We start from the raw sequence: 22402 nt of genomic DNA on the forward strand, positions 1-22402 counted from the left end.
AAGGTGGACAAGTTGGAGGAATCTGGAGTTCATAAGCTTAAGTGTCCGGAGTGTTTATATGGGGCAATGTGGTCGAAATTTCCAAAAACAGTATACTGAACATGAAAGGTTTTTCAGACTGAGAAAAAATTATTCGACGTTTTTAAACATTCTTTGGCATGCAACCACAAGTTCCCGAATCAAAACGATACGGAAACTTTGCACTATGCAAGGAATGGTTGCAAACTCAATTATTTAGAATCCTTTGAAATTATCAAGCATAAACATTGCGGGTGTAACCTGTTGAATGATCAAATCGATTCAGTTCACTCACTGGTTTTTAAATTAGCATATCCGCATTGTAACTAGTAAACGAAATATTCAGGTACTCAATCAAGCCAAGTACCTATATTATTACCTACAGTGGTGCTATGTAAGGGCTAATGTAATCAACCACTGTTAGTTCAATGTATAAGTTTGAAAATGTTCTTATAGGACGAAACTGCCGTAACGTTAGTTACAAAAAAAAAGTGGTAAAAACCATAGAAAGTTTCAATTCTCCTTTCTTCACCATCCCAGTTCCATATCACCAATATACGAAGAACTTTGGAAAGATTTTCAAGGAACTAGGTATGAAGGTGGTTTTTAAAACAAGTCATACACTTCAGAGCATTTCAGGGAATCCAAAAAACAAAGTCTAAAATTCGAAAAAGTCTGAAATTTACGAAAATGAATGCGAGGATTGCGATGCAAAATATTATGGACAGACAAAAAGATCTATTGTAATAAGATATAAGGAACACTTGGCAGATTTAAAATTTGGAAGACCTGAAAAATCAGCAGTCGCCCATCATATTTTGCAACAAATCCATTCCATAGACTTCAGTTCATTAAGATCAGTTAGATAAGTTAACAACAACAGGCATCTAAATGCCTATGAAAGTGTAGAAATAAGAAGACATAATAATATGAATAACGATGGTGGACCATTACCTAATAGTATACTGTATAGCTTGTTAAAATACCATTTTAGTTATTAGATTTACCTGACTATTACATAAGGACACATTGACTAGTGGACAAGGCAATATTTTGAAATTGATTCAAGACACTCAACAAGCAGGTACCTAGAGAGGTATGTATGGTATAAATAAGGATAACTTTGTAAGTATGATTAGTTTGATGTTCCTCTTGAAGATGACTACTTGGTGTTCGAAACACGTGTCGAGGGGTTGAAATAAGCTACCGTGTAGCGAAACGCTTTTTAAATGAATAGTTTTTATTTCAAAAAGAAATACTCATATTACTATAATAATGTAAGTATGAATTATTTGTTTCGTGGGTATTGAACGTAGGATCAGCCAAATAACTTTGAACACTAATTTTAGGGTGAGGAGTTGATCCGTGAACTCACAGGGCACGACAAATTGAATGACCATTTTCTGATATGGAAACACTGATTATATTATATTCAAGCCAGTTGTCAATGATGATTTTATTTTATTTTTGTCATATGGTAATTATTATTTCAACTTCCAATTTATAATAACTATATTTCCACCACACTTTGGTTCTTTTCATTGATGTATTTTCTACTATATTGACTAATAGAAGTTTAGATAGTAGAGAGTTATGTATTGTTCTTAATGAAATGCTTAGTTTGACTAGTGGTGTGCATCAATCGCTTTCGTAAGGATAAATGAACTCAAATTGAATGGATGGTTTACTGCATTGACTGAACTATACTCACTTCTTCATATAAAATCGTTCCGTAATAGCAATAAAGAAATATTTCAGCAAGTATGGTGAAGACATAAATCACCATCGCGAAGAAGGTTGCGGACAAAGGTTCGACCTAAAAAAGGAAGATATATTACTGAATGACGTGGATTGCTCGAAATAACTTTCATTCAGGCAAGAAAGAGAAAATGTTTCATCATATGTTGGAATTGAAATTGGCAATACTTTAATATTGTGTTTTTTTTGACGAAAGTTTTTATGCGAACTTCGAAGTTTTGTATCGAAACCCATAGATCGTATCAGATTCATAAAATAGGTACTTTACTCACCAACAGTATCTGAAGACAAGATATGCATAAAACTAATACGCTTGCCGTAAACTGGGCAAAAATTATCGATGAGTATGTTCTTTCGAAATCTCTCACGAACCTGAAAATAATTATTGAAATAAATTTTCGTAATTTTGGTTTGACAATGAAACTGTTTTAACCAAACTCAATTTACACCACTTTATGTTCATTTATGGAATATAGTGCAAATGATGATTTTTTTCAGAAATTTTCATTTAGGTATAAGGAACAAATTCAAACCTTTGACCTCTGCAAATTGTGTGACCTGCATTTACATTACACTATGTTTATTTGAAAAGGCTTATTTATTCTCGTATATTTCAAAAACTGGTTTTCTTTTAGGAACTTATGATGCACTGTTTGGAACCTTTGGTGTAGTAATGAATATTACTGTAGTTTTTTCCCAACACCAAATCGTTATTTTTAACACCTCGATACGTGTTTCGATCACCAAGTGATCATCTTCAAAGAGGAAGATTAAAACTAAGAACTAGTGTGAGCTAATCCTATTTATGCTATAAAGGTAACTCATACAGGTAAACAATCCAGGCGTACCAACCGTACAGGTATACAAACCTAAATTGATTTTACAATTATGTCTATATAAAACAATTTTCAGCTATATGAAAAATAATTTCACAATATTAAATTATGTTATATATATAGCTGAAAATTGTTTTATATAAACATATATTGTAAAATAATAGATAAAGCAAAATTGTAAAATTAATTTAGGTTGGTATACCTGTATGGTTGATACGCCTGGATGGTTTACCTGTATGAGTTACCTTTATAGCATAAATAGGATTAGCTCGCACTAGTTCTTAGTTATAATCTTCATCTTTGAAGATGATCACTTGGTGATCGAAACACGTGTCGAGGTGTTGAAAATAACGATTTGGTGTTGGGAAAAAACTCCAGTAATATTTCTTTTAGGAAGTTTTTCAATATTTAGTTCAATAAATAGAGGTCAAAAAAGGGAAATTACTTATGAATGGTCCGGTACTTTGAATTCATAACAGGCTCTCTACCATCCCCGTGCCTACCGTTATCTGAAAAAAAACGATTTTTTTTTCAGATTTTCATTTATATCTCTGAAATTACTTGATACCACGAATACTACACTTCAAGTAAGGGAATATGTGACTGTAGAACGGCGGACTTTGATTGTATCTATTTTCGCAATTTGCTGTTCAAAAATGTGACCACGGAGACGAAACCAGTCTGGATTAGAGGCGCCATTTTAACGAAAATGAAAACCACAACTTCATGAACCCACCCACACGAAACATTAGAAGTTCCTGAACGTGACCCTGAAGTTTTCTCTACAAATATTCGGCATGGAATTGAAACGCTACACGCTACATATGATATATGAAGGACTATTGATATATAATTACACTTTCATGGAACATCATCATTCTCAATACTTTGGAGTTTCTTTGAATATATATATATATATATATATATATATATATATATATATATATATATATATATATATATATATATATATATATATATTTGAGATATATATGAGATATTTGGTCTCTACAATTCACTATCCGAATTGGAATTTGTTCAGCCCAAAATATCATGATCTGAGGAAATACAATACAATTCGTGGTAAAAATAGCCCATCACTGTATAAGACATACACTCTAAAAAATTCCTGTCATTGAGATAATTTGCGTGGTCCCAGATAAGTTGCGTTTCTTTGTCCTATAGTTTTGTCACATCGTGGTGAATTTAAAGAGTTTCCCTTTTTCCTAGTATTGTAGGAGTGAATGATTGCTTCTATTTTGATGTTTTCTTTTTAAACATTACTCCATATTTTACAGCGGCTCATATTAAATTGAAGCGATAGGTTTCTCAAACTAATAGTAGGATCAGCTTGATAAGTCGCCAATATGGGATTATCTTTAATGTGTTGTTTACAATGTTTCTTTCCTTTGTTACTTGGCCGGTGCTCATGATAAGATTATATATTTTATGGACAATTCCAGGGTGTACAGCTACCTCTAGCGGGTGTCTGCTATTGAATTCAGCTGTCGCTTCAGAATAAGACCTCGCGCCTTCATCAAAAACTAAGACAATTTCTATTTTTTCTTAAAGTGACAATCCAGCTATGTTAAACTGTGTTAATCAAAATGAGCTGATATCAGTTGAGATACAAACTTCAGAAATATTCAAATATGAACAGGAACTCACGAACAGAAAACAACTGAAAACAGAAAACAATCCTTTAACAATATTGTCAAGTTGACAGTAAATATCAATGAGTAACTGATTTCCATGGTAATCTCAGGATATGATTTTTATTTAGTGGAACTGTTTTAATTCAATCCCATCAAATGATTTCAGAAAAGAATTCAGAAAGTAGGTAAAACATCTAAATTCTACCTGTTACCAAGTGCTATTTTTTATTTAAAAATCAACTGTTGTTTCGGTGTTGCAATGAGTATGAAGATTAATTTTGTTTCAGTTGGAAAAATGTTTTCTCAATATTTCAATAAAGGACCACATATATTTCTCAGGAGAAATCGCTTGCCGTGAATTTTGCATAAATTTTGATATATTGTAGTTCTTGATGTGCTGATTGAAAGTGTCCACAGTCAAAGCTCAGAAATGTACAGAGTTGTGAACCTTTGAAAATAGATTTTATCCATTTTTTGCAGCATTTGCTCATCAATCGAAGAGCTCTCACTACTGATTGGGATAGAATTTGAATGTTCGGCACCAAGAATTAGTTTTACGAATGGTCTTCCTCAGTTATATCAGATGCCGCCATCGATAATTTTTCATACACTGCTCCACACTATCTCGATAATTTGATAATGTAGTGCTGTAACATTTTCCAGCCAAACGAATCCGTGGAAATGTCTGCATCTTTGATGCTTGAGAGTACTCTCCAGATAGAATAAAGGGGTTCGGGTGTTAGAAGTGAATTACTTTGCCCCTTAGTATGTTTTATCGTAAATATGGGTTGTTCCATCGCAAGTGGCGGGCAGTGTATATCACTTACATTACAATGAAACAAGTCACTACATTAAGTTCATCAGATCACCGGAGAATATTCTCCTCATTAATGGGTATCGTAAACTTGTCAATTTTTGTCAATACTGGTCATACCACAAAAAGTCGACGGAAATGTCCCTCATTCTATTCAAAAACCATATCGCAGTTGTCGGTTGATTGGTCAAACCACCAACACTGACATAAAAACTTGATGAGTTGACTCATAGGTAGGTAGGTGGTTCCACTTATGTGTCGCTTGCGTTTAGCCAGTTATTTTTATCAAGTACTTTTCTTGGTTATTCACATTTTGTCTTCAATCGAGGACCGCCTGCGGATACTGGCAATGCCTACTTTTGATTTTCATTTAATTATTTTCCAGCAGCTTGACTGCATTAACCTTTCTTGATTTCATATCTTTTTAGAAACATGTGGATTCGTTTTCCGATGGCATTCCAGAATAGCTTTCCAAATTTCCACTACCGTAGTTTTCGGTTGATTGGTCAAACCACCAACACTGACATGAAAACCTGGCAAGTTGACTTGGGTGTCACACCAATAGGTGGGTTCAATTATGTCTCGCTTGCGTTTACGCAGTTATTTTTATCAAGTGCTGTTCTTGGTTTCTCACATTTTGCCCGTTATTTAGGGGAGCTATAGACTATACTGTAGACGACCCCTTCCGATATAGAAGGCCCAAACACTCTGCCGAGTGAGGCCCTCATGTCCCTCGTTAACAGATGAACAATTTTTCATCCATCTCACCTCAGTCAGGTAGGGGTTCACCGTGAAGTGTGGTACTGATGTCTGAGGACCTTCATGCCGCCATCCCATGATTAGTTACGACTCATTTGTCCTTCTGACAAACGCCAGTCATGACGGTAAGGGAGCCAGGCTCCAACCTGTTTGAAATTAAGATGACTTTGGTCACAATCTTCAATCGAGGACTGCCTACTCGGTACTGGCGATGCCCAACAAGCTGAAACAGCTGTCTACCAGGGGCTCTTTCTCGATTTCAGGTAAGATTTTGAGGGCTATTCAAAGAGAACTCTTTGTTTTTGTCAAGTTTTCGGTGGTTATTACCATCTGCCTCAGGATAACTGAGGAAGTTTTTCGCATTATTTTCATAATGATGGAAAAGTAGAAAACAATTTTTTTTAATGAATCTTTCCTAAAAATATCTTCTTTTCAATTCAAATGAAATTGCTATGGCTGCAAATAACTAACGTATGAATGAATTTCACTAGTTCGGACTTCCATTGTCTACTATATAAAATGATTTGAAATCCCTGAAACAAGTAAAAAAGAATAATTAAAAAAAGAATAGTTGAAAATAACAATTATATTAAGCAACAATAAACCTGAAATGAAATGATAGTGAAATAATCTACAAGTGAAAATATAATAATTGAGTAAATAAAAATTGAAGGAATGCAAAAAAGAAAATAATAAAAATAAAGTGTCGAGATTCCAAGTCACGTTAGTTCACGACGTTTCGATTGTTGGTATCTACAATCGTCTTCGGGTGATGATTGGACTGATTCCTCCGAGAGATGACTATTTTATAGGTCGTTGAAATACTTTCACTTTCTCTACTTTCCATTTTCCGCTTCACTGATTCCGTGAGGGATGACCGTTTTGGCGGGAGTTGGTCATTTTTCGTTTGATGATGGGTTTCCATATGTTTCGTATATCTACGATGGCCTGGCTGAATACGTTGTTGGACAACATGTATGCGGCTTCCTTAAATTTTCTCCTGAACCAATGTTCCTCTCTGTGCAAGATCTCAGCTTGGGACCACTCGATGTTGTGTTGATGGGTCCAAACATGGTCTGCTATTCCTGATTTGCTGGTTTCTCCTCGCTGTGTATGCTTCTTGTGCTCGGCAATGCGAACATTCAGTGGCCTCTTAGTTTCACCAATATAGGATTTTTCCGCACTCACAGGGTATCCGGTAAATGCAATTCTTGGAATCGCAGTCCGCGTTTGGGGCCTGGTTTTCGTGAGGCTGCTACGGATAGTGTTACCGGATCTGAAACAGTTTCTAATGTTGTACTTGGAACCAATTCTTCTTATCCTCTCCGATAATCCTCTGATGTAGGGAAGTGCAAGCACTGGAGAAACCAGCAAATCAGGAATAGCAGACCATGTTTGGACCCATCAACACAACATCGAGTGGTCCCAAGCTGAGATCTTGCACAGAGAGGAACATTGGTTCAGGAGAAAATTTAAGGAAGCCGCATACATGTTGTCCAACAACGTATTCAGCCAGGCCAGCGTAGATATACGAAACATATGGAAACCCATCATCAAACGAAAAATGACCAACTCCCGCCAAAACGGTCATCCCTCACGGAATCAGTGAAGCGGAAAATGGAAAGTAGAGAAAGTGAAAGTATTTCAACGACCTATAAAATAGTCATCTCTCGGAGGAATCAGTCCAGTCATCACCCGAAGACGATTGTAGATACCAACAATCGAAACGTCGTGAACTAACGTGACTTGGAATCTCGACACTTTATTTTTATTATTTTCTTTTTTGCATTCCTTTAATTTTTATTTATTCAATTATTATATTTTTACTTGTAGATTATTTCACTATCATTTCATTTCAGGTTTATTGTTGCTTAATATAATTGTTATTTTCAACTATTCTTTTTTTAATTATTCTTTTTTACTTGTTTCAGGGATTACAAATCATTTTTTATAGTAGACGATGGAAGTCCGAACAAGTGAAATTCATCACGAAACATTGTCAATCACCTTCAAACTAACGTATGAATGTTATACGTAGTGACATCGTGACAATAGCAGGTTTGTTTCTCATTAAGTTGCATTCAATATATATGAACACTTTTATATATCACATTGTGTAGCGTTCTTACGAATGATATTTGTTACAATTCCATAGTAAATATTTATAGAACAGGCGTAATTTGGAAAAGTGTTCATGTAAATCAATGTACATACAGGCTGATTCACGATGGATGGCACATTAGACGTTTCTGGTGAACCAGACAACGTATCACTTTGAAAATTCAATGAAGGGCATATTCGGACATTCTCTAGCCAACTAAAATATTTTCGACAATGCGGTATTGCCGCTTCTATTAGAAAGCAGTAGCAACTTTGATTTTCCAAATGGAACACTCTGTATATAATATTATTTTTGGATTCTCCAACAATTGCCCGATAACTTTTCTTGATATTTCCCTATACCTATCTGTTACCGTTTTCGAAATAAAAATTAATTTCAATTTTTTTCTTCGAAAATCATGACTTCTAAAAATGCCGATATCTTTTAGTTAAGAAGTACTATGATATCGAAAGTTGGTTTGGAGTTAGGTGATACTTGGACACTTCCCACACGTCAGCCTAATCTCCGTTACTTCAATACAGGGTGGTAAAAAAATACAGTTTTTTCGTTTGCTTGAAAAAGTTGCTGAAATTTGATTATTTTAAATAGAACTGTATATTATTGAAAATTCGGAAAGCTGCTGAAATTTGCTTTCTTTCTATGTATATCATACCTATACCTAACTAGTCAAGTTTCGGACTTATGAACATTTATTTGTGAAAATGTCCCTTCAGAATGGTATTTCCATTCGGTATTTGGTAAGCAGGCCATGATTACTATTTTACAGTAGCGTTGTGACATTCTCCTAATAATATCGACATTTTCGTCACTTCAGAAGTTGCAAATACCTTCAAAACGATGGAACAAAACTATTCAAACGGAGTTCTTATGAATTTGTTTATTATTTTTGGACAGTGTGACAAAATTATCAGCAGAACATGTAGAAAGTTCAATGAAATATATCCGAATCTACCGCCAATGAACCTCAAGAAATTTATACGAATTCAGAACAATTTCAATGCATTTGGATCAACTTTAAAAGCACCAAGAAACTTGCCTCGACCCGTAACTTTCGAAGACAACCAGATTAATGTCTTAGCATATTTTCACGCATTTCCCGAGTCATCGATAAGAAGTGCTGAAGAAGATTTGGGTATGAAATATTCATCGGTTCAAAGAATCTTGCGAAGACATAAAATGCATGATTATAAATTCACCAAAATTCAAGCAATGAAGCCTCAAGATCCTCAACAGAGAGTAGAATTTTGTGAAATTTTGTTGACACGCATTCAAGAAGATCCACTTTTTTTTAAATAAAATTATTTGGACTGATGAATCGAAATTTTCGAGAGAAGGGATTTTCAATAGAAAAAATCGTCATTATTGGTCCAGTGAAAATCCTCACGTCACAGAAGAAGCCGGATTTCAAGAAAAATTTAGTTTCAATGTCTTCTGCATGTTGATGGACAAAAAATTGAGGTACGTGATATACGAGGAGTCATTAACATCCAGAAGCTACCTGAATATTTTGGAGAATACTGTAGACAGTTTCGTGGATAATCTGCCACTCGAAGATTATCGAAACTGTTGGTACCAACTAGACGGAGCTCCTGCACATTGCACAAGAGAAGTGAGCGCAGAACTGGATAGACTATTTGACGATCGGTGAATGAGGCGCTTGGGACCATGGAATTTGCCAGCGAGATCACCCGATCTTAATCCATTAGATTTTTATTTGTGGGGAATGTTTAAAGAAAAAGTTTACAAAATATCCGTGCGTTCGAGAGATGAATTGTTAGAAAGGATTGCCCAAACATTTAAAGATTTGGATCCCAATGAAATCAGATCTGCCACCACGAAAGCAGTCAACACCCGCATTTTAAAGTGCTTGGAAGTGAACGGCCAGCGATTTGAACATATTTTGAAATATTCCACATGATTGTTTTACTTTTTTATAATTATTCATATCAATATTTCCAATTTCAAGTTTCTTGGTGCTTTTTTAAAGTTTATCCAAACATATTGAAATTGTTCTGAAATCGTATAAATTTCTTGAGGTTCATTGGCGGTAGATTCGGATACATTTCATTGAACTTTCTACATGTTCTGCTGATAATTTTGTCACACTGTCCAAAAATAATAAACAAATTCATAAGAACTTCATTTGAATAGTTTTGTTCCATCGTTTTGAATGTATTTGCAACTTCTGAAGTGACGAAAATGTCGATATTATTAGGAGAATGTCACAAAGCTACTGTCAAATAGTAATCATGGCCTGCTTACCAAATACCGAATGGAAATACCATTCTGAAGGGACATTTTCACAAATAAATGTTCATAAGTCCGGAACTTGACTAGTTAGGTATAGGTATGATACATAGAAAGAAAGCAAATTTCAGCAGCTTTCCGAATTTTCAATAATATATAGGGTATTCTATTTAAAATAATCAAATTTCAGCAACTTTTTCAAGCAAACGAAAAAACTGTATTTTTTTACCACCCTGTATTGAAGTAACGGAGATTAGGCTAACGTGTGGGAAGTGTCCAAGTATCACCTAACTCCAAACCAAATTTCGATATCATAGTACTTCTTAACTAAAAGATATCGGCATTTTTAGAAGTCATGATTTTCGAAGAAAAAAATTGAAATTAATTTTTATTTCGAAAACGGTAACAGATAGGTATAGGGAAATATCAAGAAAAGTTATCGGGCAATTGTTGGAGATTCCAAAAATAATATTATATACAGAGTGTTCCATTTGAAAAATCTAAGTTGCTACTGCTTTCTAATAGAAGCGGCAACACCGCATTGTCGAAAATATTTTAGTTGGCTAGAGAATGTCCGAATATGCCCTCCATTAAATTTTCAAAGTGATCAGTTGTCTGGTTCACCAGAAACGTCTAATGTGCCATCCACCGTGAATCAGCCTGTATAGAAGGTGTTGTTTCGGAATCGATGAAGTTTCCTCCATCTCCTGAAGACACTAACGTGGTTAGTGAAAATCGCGTGCGCGTATAGTGAAAACTGCTTGTTCTGGATGTGGCAGGATCGCCCAGTTTCTAACGCAGAAATGATTCGCAAGTCGAAATACACTCAATGCAAAACCAGAAGACCGGTCAGAAATTTAATAAACATGTATCCCTTGAACAAAAAAATTGCACCCAGTTTTCTTCATTAATTTTTCCTCATCAATTTGAGAGTACCTATATAATTGTCAGTTTCTTGTTCACAACTTCAATCAATATAATTTCAATAGTAGAGGAAAGTTTCTTCGTCTATGATATAAAAATTGAATACTAGATTAGCGGTATACGAACTTGAATGAGAGAAAAAGTGAATTGAAAAAATGTGACCTAACCGGAATTCAAACCCGGATCTCCTGTTTGCCAGACATTTTTTCAATTGGGTTATTTTTTCATTGATGTCTTAATATCGCAAATCTAGTCTTTCATACGATTTCTTTATTCATTTTACATTTTCAATTCATGTTTCGTTTCAAATTCAGGTTCAGAAAATCAATTTCTACGAGCCAGATATAACATTTGGGGGGAAATAGGTTCAAAAGTTCATTTTTAATTCCCAGAGAACAAATTGCAAAAAACAAAATCCAAGAGAGGTATCAAAAGGTTCTACTTTCAATATATGAATAGGTTGTGCGCAGTTTTTTCAATTTCTTGAACTTCTGTAAGAGTGAAATATTTAAACATTTTCGGAACACATGTCCTAAAAGTCTCAAGGTATTATTAAAAAGTGTTCTACTTAGAATTTCGGTTCAGAATTGTATTTATTTTAGACATTTCATTTTCGGTTTCTCAACCATGTAAATTGAACGGAAATATACCTACTGATGAATTGCTTCGTAATGAGCAACACAAGAGCAGATCTTCCTATAGATGAGTTTTTCTTTGAGTAGTTTCATTTGGAACTCGGAGAGATTTTCATATTTCCTAATTTTTTCATCAGTTCTTCTGCCTAGATGTTTGAGCGTGTCTTTGAGAAGTTTAATCTGTCCTGCTCCATGATTGATAAGACCTGCCATAAGTGTGTCAATAGAAGCGGTACACAAAGCTGCATTTCCAACACCTGAAAAAATGGAAACCTTCAGTTTTTTCTTCAAATCTGTGAATTTTGATAAGAAAACAGTGTTGGTTCACATTATCAAATAGCAACATTATATTTTTCAGTAAAGAAAAAGAGAAAAATAGATGAATTCTGAGTATTATTTCATTCAATACATCAAATCCACTCCATTGTCTTGCCTTGAATTCAATCAATTGCACAAGTCAATAAACTAGGTTGAGTACACTTCATGTAGCATTTGATACTAGTCACATCATCAACTTTGGTGTTCTCCAGGGATCTATATTGTCTCCAAATCTTTTCATTGTATATCAACGACTTATAAAACAAGAATTTGATATATTGCTTTGCTGACGACAGCACATCTGTCTCGTCATTCCATGTAAGGTCAAACAATTCCACTTTCTGCTTCGATAAGTTTGTTGGGGGGTTTAAATGTATACCAATGTGTCTGGGCACAATCGTGTGGCTGGAATTGCAAAAACCGCTTTTCATTAGCTTGGAACACTGTTCTGAACCATAAAACTGTACACACCTCAACTACTTCTGATGCTTTATAAAACAGACTTCCTTTGGAGTATTGTTCTCATGTATGGAGCTCCACCTCTGAGCATACCCTTAAGCTGCTAGATTCCATCCAGAAAAGAGTCATCCGCCTGATTAGAGACACGAACATCACATACAACCTTGATAGTCTGGAATATCGAAGAAAGGTTGGAGATTTGTCTTTTTTTGGATACTTCCACGGAGAGTGTTCAAGTGACTTGGTACATTTGATTCCACCAAGAGCGGTACATATCAGAAATAAGCAACGGACTGTGGCTGTTCATCATTTTGAGGTTCAACTCAGTATACATCGAACTCCACTGTTTGAGTACTCTTTCATTTCAAATGGATTTCATCTTCAGCCATTCAAATCCAATGTGCATCACTACTGCACAGGAACTGCTATTGGAGCGCCTTAAAAAAAAGAAAGCAAGTTTTTGAACACAAATTAAAGATCACGTTACTCATCAAAGTTAACCAATTGTTAAAATGATTATTTCTTATCATTATTATTATGAATTATGGAATTCTATTCATTAGGAGTGACGAATATTTAAAAGCTCAGGAAGCCGATTTTGCAAGAGACGTGAATCCTACTGGATACTATACAATCGGCCATGCAAGATTCACAACTTAATTTGAATGTACTGCAGTTCGGAATGCAACACAAGAATACTGTGGAGTATAGTACACTTATTAAACAATAATGATCATCATAAACGAACAAAGTACATACATGTCGAGTCATTACATACAGTACAGCTTCAAATAATATGATTGTTGTTTATATGGAATCAGAAACATAACTTTCACCTACCGATCCAAATATTTTTCTGAATACAGCCGAAAGCCCCGGAAAAGAAGTATTTGAAATGATTTTCCACCATGTGAAGCAGAAATCCATAGTAACATCATGCAACAGATTTTGTTCTCATTGACTCATGTTCATTGGAAAAAAATTTATATGTTGTTGTTCTTATAAAAATTACCTGTGTTGTTTTGATAATGATAATTGTAATGTATGTGGCTGCTACGCCACTGATATAGGGTCAAGGGCGCATGCCCGGAGAACAGTCTCTAGATCAGGAAACGCTGGGGTCAGTCAGTATCAATCGGCGGCTTGATTGTATTTATGAAATGTATAAAATGTAACGTAGTCGTACCTGATGTATATTTGTGTATGTGCATATATCTCTGGATATTATCGATGTCAATAAACCTATATCCACCCGAAATATCAACAGCCTTATTTCTACCAGCACCTACATAACAATAATTGAAATTTGGTTCAGTACAGTTCTCTCTCTGCAGCGGGGGGCGTTAGAATACCCTTGCCAAGCGAAGTGTTATCCGTGGAGATGAGGGCACCTGTTTGTATATCCGTGTCAGAAGAAAGACACGTGCCCCTAACTGAAGCTTCAAGATATCTCGAAGTTTCTGAAACAAGACTGGAGTCGTTGCTGTACCTGTTTTACGGGAGTAATACTCGTGGAGCCCATACGCAAAACTATATATGCAAAAACTATTCAGGTACCAAAATGAACTGGAATTGACGTCGTGGTGAAATCAGGTCAAATTCATTAAAACTTTGCTATCATATTGTATGAATAACCAAAGATATCAAGGAGATATGTATACATTTCCATATTCTTATATCTGTATGTAACTTCTTTTTAGAAGTATCTTCTAAAAGAAGAAAAGAGAATTATGTTTTTTACCACTTTTATTTCTAACTAATGTTACTGCAGTTTCGTCCTGTAAGGACATTTTCAAACTCATACATTATGATTTATTACATCAGCCCTTATATAGCACCCCTGTAGGTAATAATAGAGGTACTTGGCTTGATTGAGTACCTGAATTTACAATTTACAATGCGGATGTGCTAATTTCAAAATCGGTGACTGAACTAAATCGATTTGATCATTCAACAAGTTGCATCCGCAATGTTTATGGTTGTGAATTTCCAAGGATTCTAAATAATTGAGTTTGTAACCTTTCCTTACATAGTGCAAAATTTCCGTATCGTTTAGATTCGGGAACTTGTGGTTGCATGCTAAGGAATGGTTTGAAAACGTCGAATCATTTTTTCCTAGTCTGAAGAACCTTTCATGTTCAGCATACCGCTTTTCAAAATGTAGACCACATTGTCCCACATAAACACTATTACACTCCGGACACTTAAGCTTATAAACTTCAGATTTCCCCAACTTTTCTACCTTATCTTTGGCATTGAAAAGGAAATCAGATAACCTGGCATGTGGTCTGAATGTCACTTTCACATTATTTTTTCTGAGGAAACCCACAATTATCTCTGTTTTTGTTTTGAAAATATGTTAGAGTTACTCATTTCTTGATTTCTGGTTGTTTGACCTGAGGGTTTGATCAGAAATCAATCAATAAATAATAGTCATACAAATAAAGACGAGTTAATAGAAAACTTCAAAGGTTTCTTAAACGTTTCTGAGTCCGATATGAAATCATGTTGACCAATTCTTCAATTTCAACTCTGCCTGCTCAAACAGTAAACCCGACAATTACCTTGAGCATGTTGAAAATTTTTGTTGATACGACACCTAATCATGATGGTGAAAGAAATACTTTGACTAGCTTTATTTATATATTTCAAAAAGAAAATAACAGCTTGTTATTTTCTTTTTGAAAGATAAAGTAATGCAAATTATCCTATTTTGGAAAAATATTCAAACAAAATTAATCAACAGAGCTCAATCATTAGTAGGTTGTAGAAGTGAATTAACTACTTAAGATTTAATAAAGTATGCAGCTTAAGTATAAAGCTTAATTGATTTATTACGGACAATACCAACAAATTCATTGAGGAATTTTTATTAGAAGTATATCAGGTCCATTATAAAGCTTAATTAGAATAAAGAGTCCAGATTTTTTTAAAAGCCGCTATGACTTACCTTATAGAAGAAAATTTTCAATGTATGTCTTTTCAGAACTTCAATAATACCTCAACATACAAAAGTTGTCACAGGACCACAATTTCAAAGCACACAAATTTCAAGTTTTGCAAGCCCACAAAACCTTCCTCAAAATTCAGGAAATAATCAATAATTTTCATATAACACTCCAAATTTTAATACGCTTCAAAGACCAGCATTCGAAATGAGACACTAAGCACCTGTCATTTTCTGCAAACTCGTTTCCCAAACAACCTATCAGTGTTCAGCCACGACCTGTCCACAGAAACTTCTTTCGACAAATGTCTTCCAACCTACAGGGAGGACACCTTCGAATCATTCAGAACTAATGTTAGTTACATCCAGAAACACATTTCATCGGCAACCAAATAACCTACATAATAAATTTGCATCATCAGGTGCTCGTAACTTCACGTCTCAGGAAATTTACCTAATTCATAAAGAGTCGCCCGAACTAATGCCTCGAACGATTCCGACAATATTTCTGATGACTATAACTCAGATTTCAAACATAACTAACACACTTAAGACCACAATTCAGACGTAAACCCCCAAACTGAAGTTAACGAAAACTCTGGAGATTTTCTAGAAACCCCCACAAATTTTCAGCAGTTTGACCACTCCAGTTAACTGATTACGGGTTTTTATCATTCAATGATACGGCCCTCCATTGCTGAAAAAAATTTTTCAGAAAGTATTTATCAAAGCCTCACTGAAATTAAAACGGGTAAAGTTGAAAAAGAAGTTAGATTTAAAGCTGATATAAGGTCTTCCAGAAAACTCAATTCGGATCAAATGATAAAATTTATTCTATTTGATTTTCATTTATTGTTCGATAGTATTTTGGGCCTGGAAGAAGTGCAATAAATGAAATTTTGCGTTGATTCGATTCAAAATTGTTTAGTTAACGAGAGAGTTGAAATTCCAATGCTGTTGAGAAATCCAAATAAGGAAACTTACATCATAACTATTAATGCAAAGAAAATTGCCTCAGTGGAAGTCCATGTTTCTCATAATTCTGATGATATTTCAATAACCAAATGCAATTACCAAAATATCTTCATTCCTGAAATACTCACGACGGCAAAAATTGGATTAGCTAAAATCGAAATTCACAATTACTCGGACGAATCAATTTCAATATTTTTTAATGATCAATAAAAAGTTATCCACCTTCAGATAGTCAAAATTAAAATTTTATTCATTTCATTTTAAAAATTCAGAAGTTTTCAACATTGGATCTTGCGTCAGATTTCCATCAAATAGAAATGCATCCCGACTCCATAAAAAAAACAACTTTTATTGTTGAAAATTGACATTTTGAGTACTTTAGGATGCCATTATTCCTCAAGAACGCTCCAGCGACATTTCAAGGGGTTTTTGATGATGATTTGAGTGATCTCCAAAATAAAATTTGTTTGGTGTACATGGATGACATCATTATAATTTCAACTAGCCTTGAAGAACACATATCCAACTTTAAACTCATCTTTAAGAAACTGCTCAGTTCTCAATCAAAAATTCAAATAAATAAATGTGAATTTCTCAGGAAGGAAGTTGAGTTTCCAATTCCAGAATTCACAGAGTCACGAAACAAAAACCGTTTGTCATTATCCACGAACGACTTGACGCTCTAAACCCATTTGATATGTCTGACAAAATTATAATGAACCGACCGACAGTCGAAAAAGACTAAAAATTCTTTTTGAAAAAATACATGAAATCTCCCTGGAACACAAGACCAAACTTAACGAAAAACTAGATGAAAAACTACATTCGTCAAAAATAAAACAGCAAAAAGTAAAAGTAAACCTCGATATAGAAAGAAAACAGTAATAGAATGTCTAGGGACTAAAATACAGACAACAAAAGACAAATTCGTACACAAATCAAAAATGAAAAGACCTAAAAAATTATCTGGTTTTTTACAGGACAATGAAACTGATGACGTCATTGCTTCGTGTAGCTATACTCCTAATGATGTCCAGAATAGCGACTAGTCACATAGAAGTCACTTGGAAACCAAACACAACACACACCAAACACACCTTCATCCGTTTTGTCCAAATATCCCCAATTTTCAATCAACTCAAAAATCTACGTTACTTCTATAATAAAATTGCCGACCACGTTATAGGTCATCAAGTAGCCAAATCTAATGACCAAATGCTCTACGATGAAAAAGTAGATGAAATAGCAGAAAATGTTAGAATTAACTTTTCACAAATACTTTTGTCCAATCAAGTGAAACACGCCGAGTATCTTATTCTAGAAGCAGGAAATAAAATTAATAATACTGAACTCAAAAGTGTTCAAATCGTGGTTTGTTAAATTTAGTGGGAAAAACTTCCGGATGGCTTTTTGGTACTCTGGACTCAGACACAATGCAGATATCATTTCAAAAAAGCTGATAGACATAATACAATAACTCTTCTTACTGCTAATCAAGAAGTAATTGAAAATCGGCTAGACTTCTTTCAATTCAATATCAAACAAAACCTGATATAAATATTTGGGAACGCATAATACATTGAAACAGATTATATCAAACCGTCAAAATTCAATTACTTTTCTGGACAATTTAGAAGATGCATTAGTATTCGCAAAATTAAATACATTACACAGCACTGTAATATCAGATAAGGAATTGGAAAAGGTAATGAGACGTCTACCTTCATTATACAATAAAGACAGGATTCCTAAATTTGAGTTATAATATCAATTGGTTGGCAAAAAGGTTACCTGTTCATGAAAAAAACTTATATTTGCTATACATTTTCCAATTCACTCTCAAAAATTATTCGAAATGTTTCGCCTATTTCCTGTTCCAATTATCAATTCCATAATCATCCCAAGTCACCCGTTCCTACTACTTGGAGAAAACCAACAACAGTTCGAGGATGAGATGTGCCCTGTATTCGAGAACACACATATTTGCCACGATCATCAAGATCTACAAACAGACGATTGTATAGCAGCCCTTATCAAAGTAACCAACAATCCAAACTGCTCCACCTCCGTAGTCTACGTAGCCAACCCCATCATAGAAGCTATTTCCAGTCAAGACGTGTCAGTCATTCCGGCTGAAAAACAGCTGAAAATCCTCGTAAACTTCCAAAGTGATGAGTTCACACTCATAAGAGATCCCAGCCTTGTTGAAGTACCATTCAACTGCGAAATCACAATCGGAGATTTCAAGTTATGGAACATAAACGAAATTGTGAGAGGCCATCCTCTAACCATTCCAGAAATCTAAATAAACAATAATAACCCTGAAGAGTTGGAACTCATAAAAATTCACCTGAACATTATAGATCTAAAAAAAATCATGAACTTCAAGACGATGCCAGGTTTCTTCAAATCCAGGACACCAAAGTAATTCACCCTGCAGTATCCAATTCTGCAAGCACCCTTATAACCCTCTTAATGGTTGCTGCCGCGCCTTCGCAATCTGGAAACTTCATAAGAATAGGACCACCGCCATGAAAGAGAAAGCATCCGTTCAAGCCGAAAATACCGAAAATAAACCAGTATCCCTCTTGTTTTCGTCTGAGGGATGGAGTGGTTATGAACCGAGCTGACCTAGCATCAACCAGAGATAAAGTTACATTCGCTATTCCAGATGCGGCTACATGCTAAGTAGACAAAACAAAGATTATAAATAAATATTAATTCAACAATCAGGCATTCTTGTTGCCTTGCTTGAACTGTTGATGTTTTATTCATCCAAAATGAAATCTTTTTATAAAATTATTTTCGTATATCGCTTAAGTAATTTCCAACTGGAGGTTATTTGAAATATATCTTGTTGAAATTGTCTTCTAGTTGCAAATGTTAGAGCCATGACGATAACTCTTTTAAAATCAGCAGCAAAAGTTGATCATAAACTTTGACACTAACGTATGATATCTTGTTTGTAGATTATGATGGGTGTGATCAATGTATAATTGGACCAACAAACTATAGAATTGGTATATGAAGTGTCTTGTTTTCACAAGATATTTCTGATAATTTAACAGAAGAATTGTTTTTTTTTTCTGTAGTGATTATCATTTTTATCAAGCTAAAACAGACAAAAGTTCTCCACTGAAGAATATTCGGGTTTTGGGGATATCTACAAACAGTTTTTTGATAAAAAAAGGTTTTAACTTTCTACTTCTCGATGTTGATACAAACAAAAAGTTTGAATCAGCCAAAGAAAGGAAGGAAGCAATCAATTTCAAAAATTAACTCTATATTGTGGATTTGGCCGCGGTGGTAGTGCGCCCGACTCACGATCGGAAGACTGTGGGTTCGATTCCCGCCTGGACCAGATATTTTTCTCGAAAGAATTTATCTGGTTGAAGCTGGAATGGTTCTGCAACCGTGTTAGGAATCACACGTTAAAAGGTAAGACCTCGTTAGTCCTTAGCTCGTACAAGTTCTCAACTTCTGAGAGCTGTCGTTCGTATAGGGGCGACATCTGATTAACGGAAAAACAGATTTTAAACAGACAGATACAATGATGTGTAGATCATGCAAAGAAATAACTTTCAGAAACAAACTGGAAAAATAGCCCTCTCGAAATAACTCTTTCTATATATTCATTGAATTACACGAAAACTAAAAATACTTTCGAAACAAATACCTTTATATTAATGCTAAATTATACGAAAAACACTTTTCTATATTCAGTTTTTATTCCAAACATTCGTAATGGAATCGAATCAGATATAATTCACAGGATTCCTACACAATATAATATATGAAAGAAGTAAAATTTCACCTACATAGAACACTGTCATCCTCACTACTGGACATCCTATGTTTCGTCGTTAAGACACTTGCCTTTTCGGCTCTAGTAGCAAATACGGATAACATCATAAGAAGAAACAATCAGTTCGTTTATAAAATCACGACATTTTGTCACGGAATGAATTGAACCCAACCATGTCATCGATGATAGTACGTAAACATTCATTCGCTTATTTCATTAAATCCCAGCTATAGGATGGAGAAGTAGAAAGCCAAAACCTTTCTTTCCTAAAAATTATTCTCTTCAAAAATATACCCTTTCAATATAAATGAGTTTTTGATATTCAAAAATGTATTTGTGAATGCTTGTGTTTGTAATATTGTAAAAATATTGTATTTGAAGTTTCAAACGGAACAGTATATACGAAAAGTGTTTTGAATAACTTACATTTCTTTTAATATGGTGCATGAATCATATAATAGTAATCTTACCTAAGAATATGTAGAAAAATACGGTCAAGTAAATATAAACATTCTTAAAAGGGTCGAACGGCAACCAAACATCGATAGGAAATGCCCGTTCTTCGTAGAGAAGCACTTTCAGAGCCCAAGTGAATAAACTTGTCAGACAGCTGGTCAGGAAAATAGCAAAAATTTTTCTACACGTTGCCACTGTTTCCAAAAGGATATATAACTGTTCGGGCTCAGCTTGACTGAATATCTTCTTGTTCAGGTGAAAAATAGATCGTTTTATGACATCCGGCTTGTTTTTGAATGGCAGCACCTTCAAAACAAGAACTCCAATTTCAATTATCAGAGATAAGCTATCGCACATATTTCCGATATCTTTTACTTTGAGTACTATAAGCTTTATGATAGACAGAAGTGGGGACGGTATAGTGAAGAGAAAGTAAAGAAGATAGGCAAAAAATGTGTAATATTTGAAAAAGTTTTCGGAGGGGTAGATCCCTATTATTTTCATGAAGAATAAATGACCCTTGAAGGAGTCTTCTACTAGGTTCGGAATTTTCATTTTAGGAGACTGATTCGATTCATATGGGAAGTCACAGTTATATAGTCGAAGTTCCCACTACATACAGGTTTGTATCAGGAAAAATTTGAATTATTAGACATACTAGACAAATTTATATTAAAAGTTGAGAATATTATCAGTGCTTGGAAGTTATAGGGAAACTTGTGCAGTCCAGTACAAAGTGTTCTGTTTTTTCCCTTACTAGTTTGAATTTTGTATTCAAAGTTCTCATTAACATAAATTCATCCTTCATATACATGCATTCTCCTAGGTGAATACAGTTCGATTGATCAATTAGAGTTTTCAAATCCTTCAGCTCACGTTTTACCTTTTGGTACATTATTGTCTTTCTTAACCGGACCTCAAAAAGCTCAAAAACAAAGCAGCCTTTGAATAAAAATTTCACCAAACTATGAACATGTCAGACAAAACTTTAGTCATTACACAAACATGCATATACATGTATCGCTTCACTTTTATTTGTCATTTTTGCGAATCAAATCAAATTTGAAAATGTGAACCGAAAAGTGAAAATTGGAAAAGTGATTTTCGTTAATTCAGTTGAATTTTATATATGTTATGTGTCTTAGTATGCTGAATGAATATCTCAATGGACACAAGAATCAAAATTATTAGTAGAACTGATACCCCATTTTATATACTTCGACGAGTCTTACCTTATGTTTTCAAACATCCCTTCGGGACGTACAGAAACGCAACATAAAAAATTCAGCAACATTGACCGAAAGCATTTTACCGAGTGAAAAATGGATGATACCACATTATATTGACTTTGATGAGACCGACGCGAAATTACCACAAAGCATAAGAGCTTGTTGTGGCAACCTAGCCACCCTGGACTGAAATTGCCTTATGATATGTTTCGCCCCAGCCTGAAGAATGATTGCCAGTAGCATACGGGGAGGAAGTGCTTCTTCTGTACATAGAAGAATAGTGAGTAAATCCATGCCGCAAACAACACAATGACGTTCCGAGCAATGATACTCCAGAGAAGCGCAATGTTCGTATTTATCCTTCCTAACTCACTCTTATACTTATCGATCGCTAAATCTGAAGATATTTTCTATTATAGATGACGTTGAGAGGTTTGATGAAACT

At 34.6% G+C, this 22402-nt stretch overlaps 1 protein-coding gene across 1 annotated transcript; it reads right to left on the reverse strand.

The window, feature by feature from the left end:
* Nucleotides 1-1702: 1702 nt before the first annotated feature.
* LOC111507058 (odorant receptor Or1) lies at nucleotides 1703-21515 on the reverse strand. The gene is made up of 4 exons (XM_074176984.1): nucleotides 20743-21515; nucleotides 11788-12025; nucleotides 2049-2148; nucleotides 1703-1834 (listed from the first exon to the last, which is right to left on the reverse strand). Exons 1-4 carry the CDS (start codon nucleotides 21281-21283, stop codon nucleotides 1703-1705), a joined length of 1011 nt encoding a protein of 336 aa, XP_074033085.1. The 5' UTR covers nucleotides 21284-21515.
* Nucleotides 21516-22402: the final 887 nt, after the last annotated feature.

The sequence above is a fragment of the Leptinotarsa decemlineata genome, unplaced genomic scaffold (assembly GCF_025532065.1).
Source record: "Leptinotarsa decemlineata unplaced genomic scaffold, Ldec_3_MD MMD2_tig00002159_RagTag_RagTag, whole genome shotgun sequence".
NCBI classification, from domain to species: Eukaryota; Metazoa; Arthropoda; class Insecta; order Coleoptera; family Chrysomelidae; genus Leptinotarsa; species Leptinotarsa decemlineata.

Coding starts and splice junctions, on each gene's coding strand:
- LOC111507058 (XM_074176984.1), bottom strand. CDS start 21,283: ATGAAAATTCCGAACCTAGTAGAAGACTCCTTCAAGGGTCATTTATTC. Junction 2,149..11,787: donor CATTACGAAGCAATTCATCA/GTAGGTATATTT, acceptor AATTATTTTCAG/GTTCGTGAGAGATTTCGAAA. Junction 1,835..2,048: donor CTTGTCTTCAGATACTGTTG/GTGAGTAAAGTA, acceptor TTCCTTTTTTAG/GTCGAACCTTTGTCCGCAAC.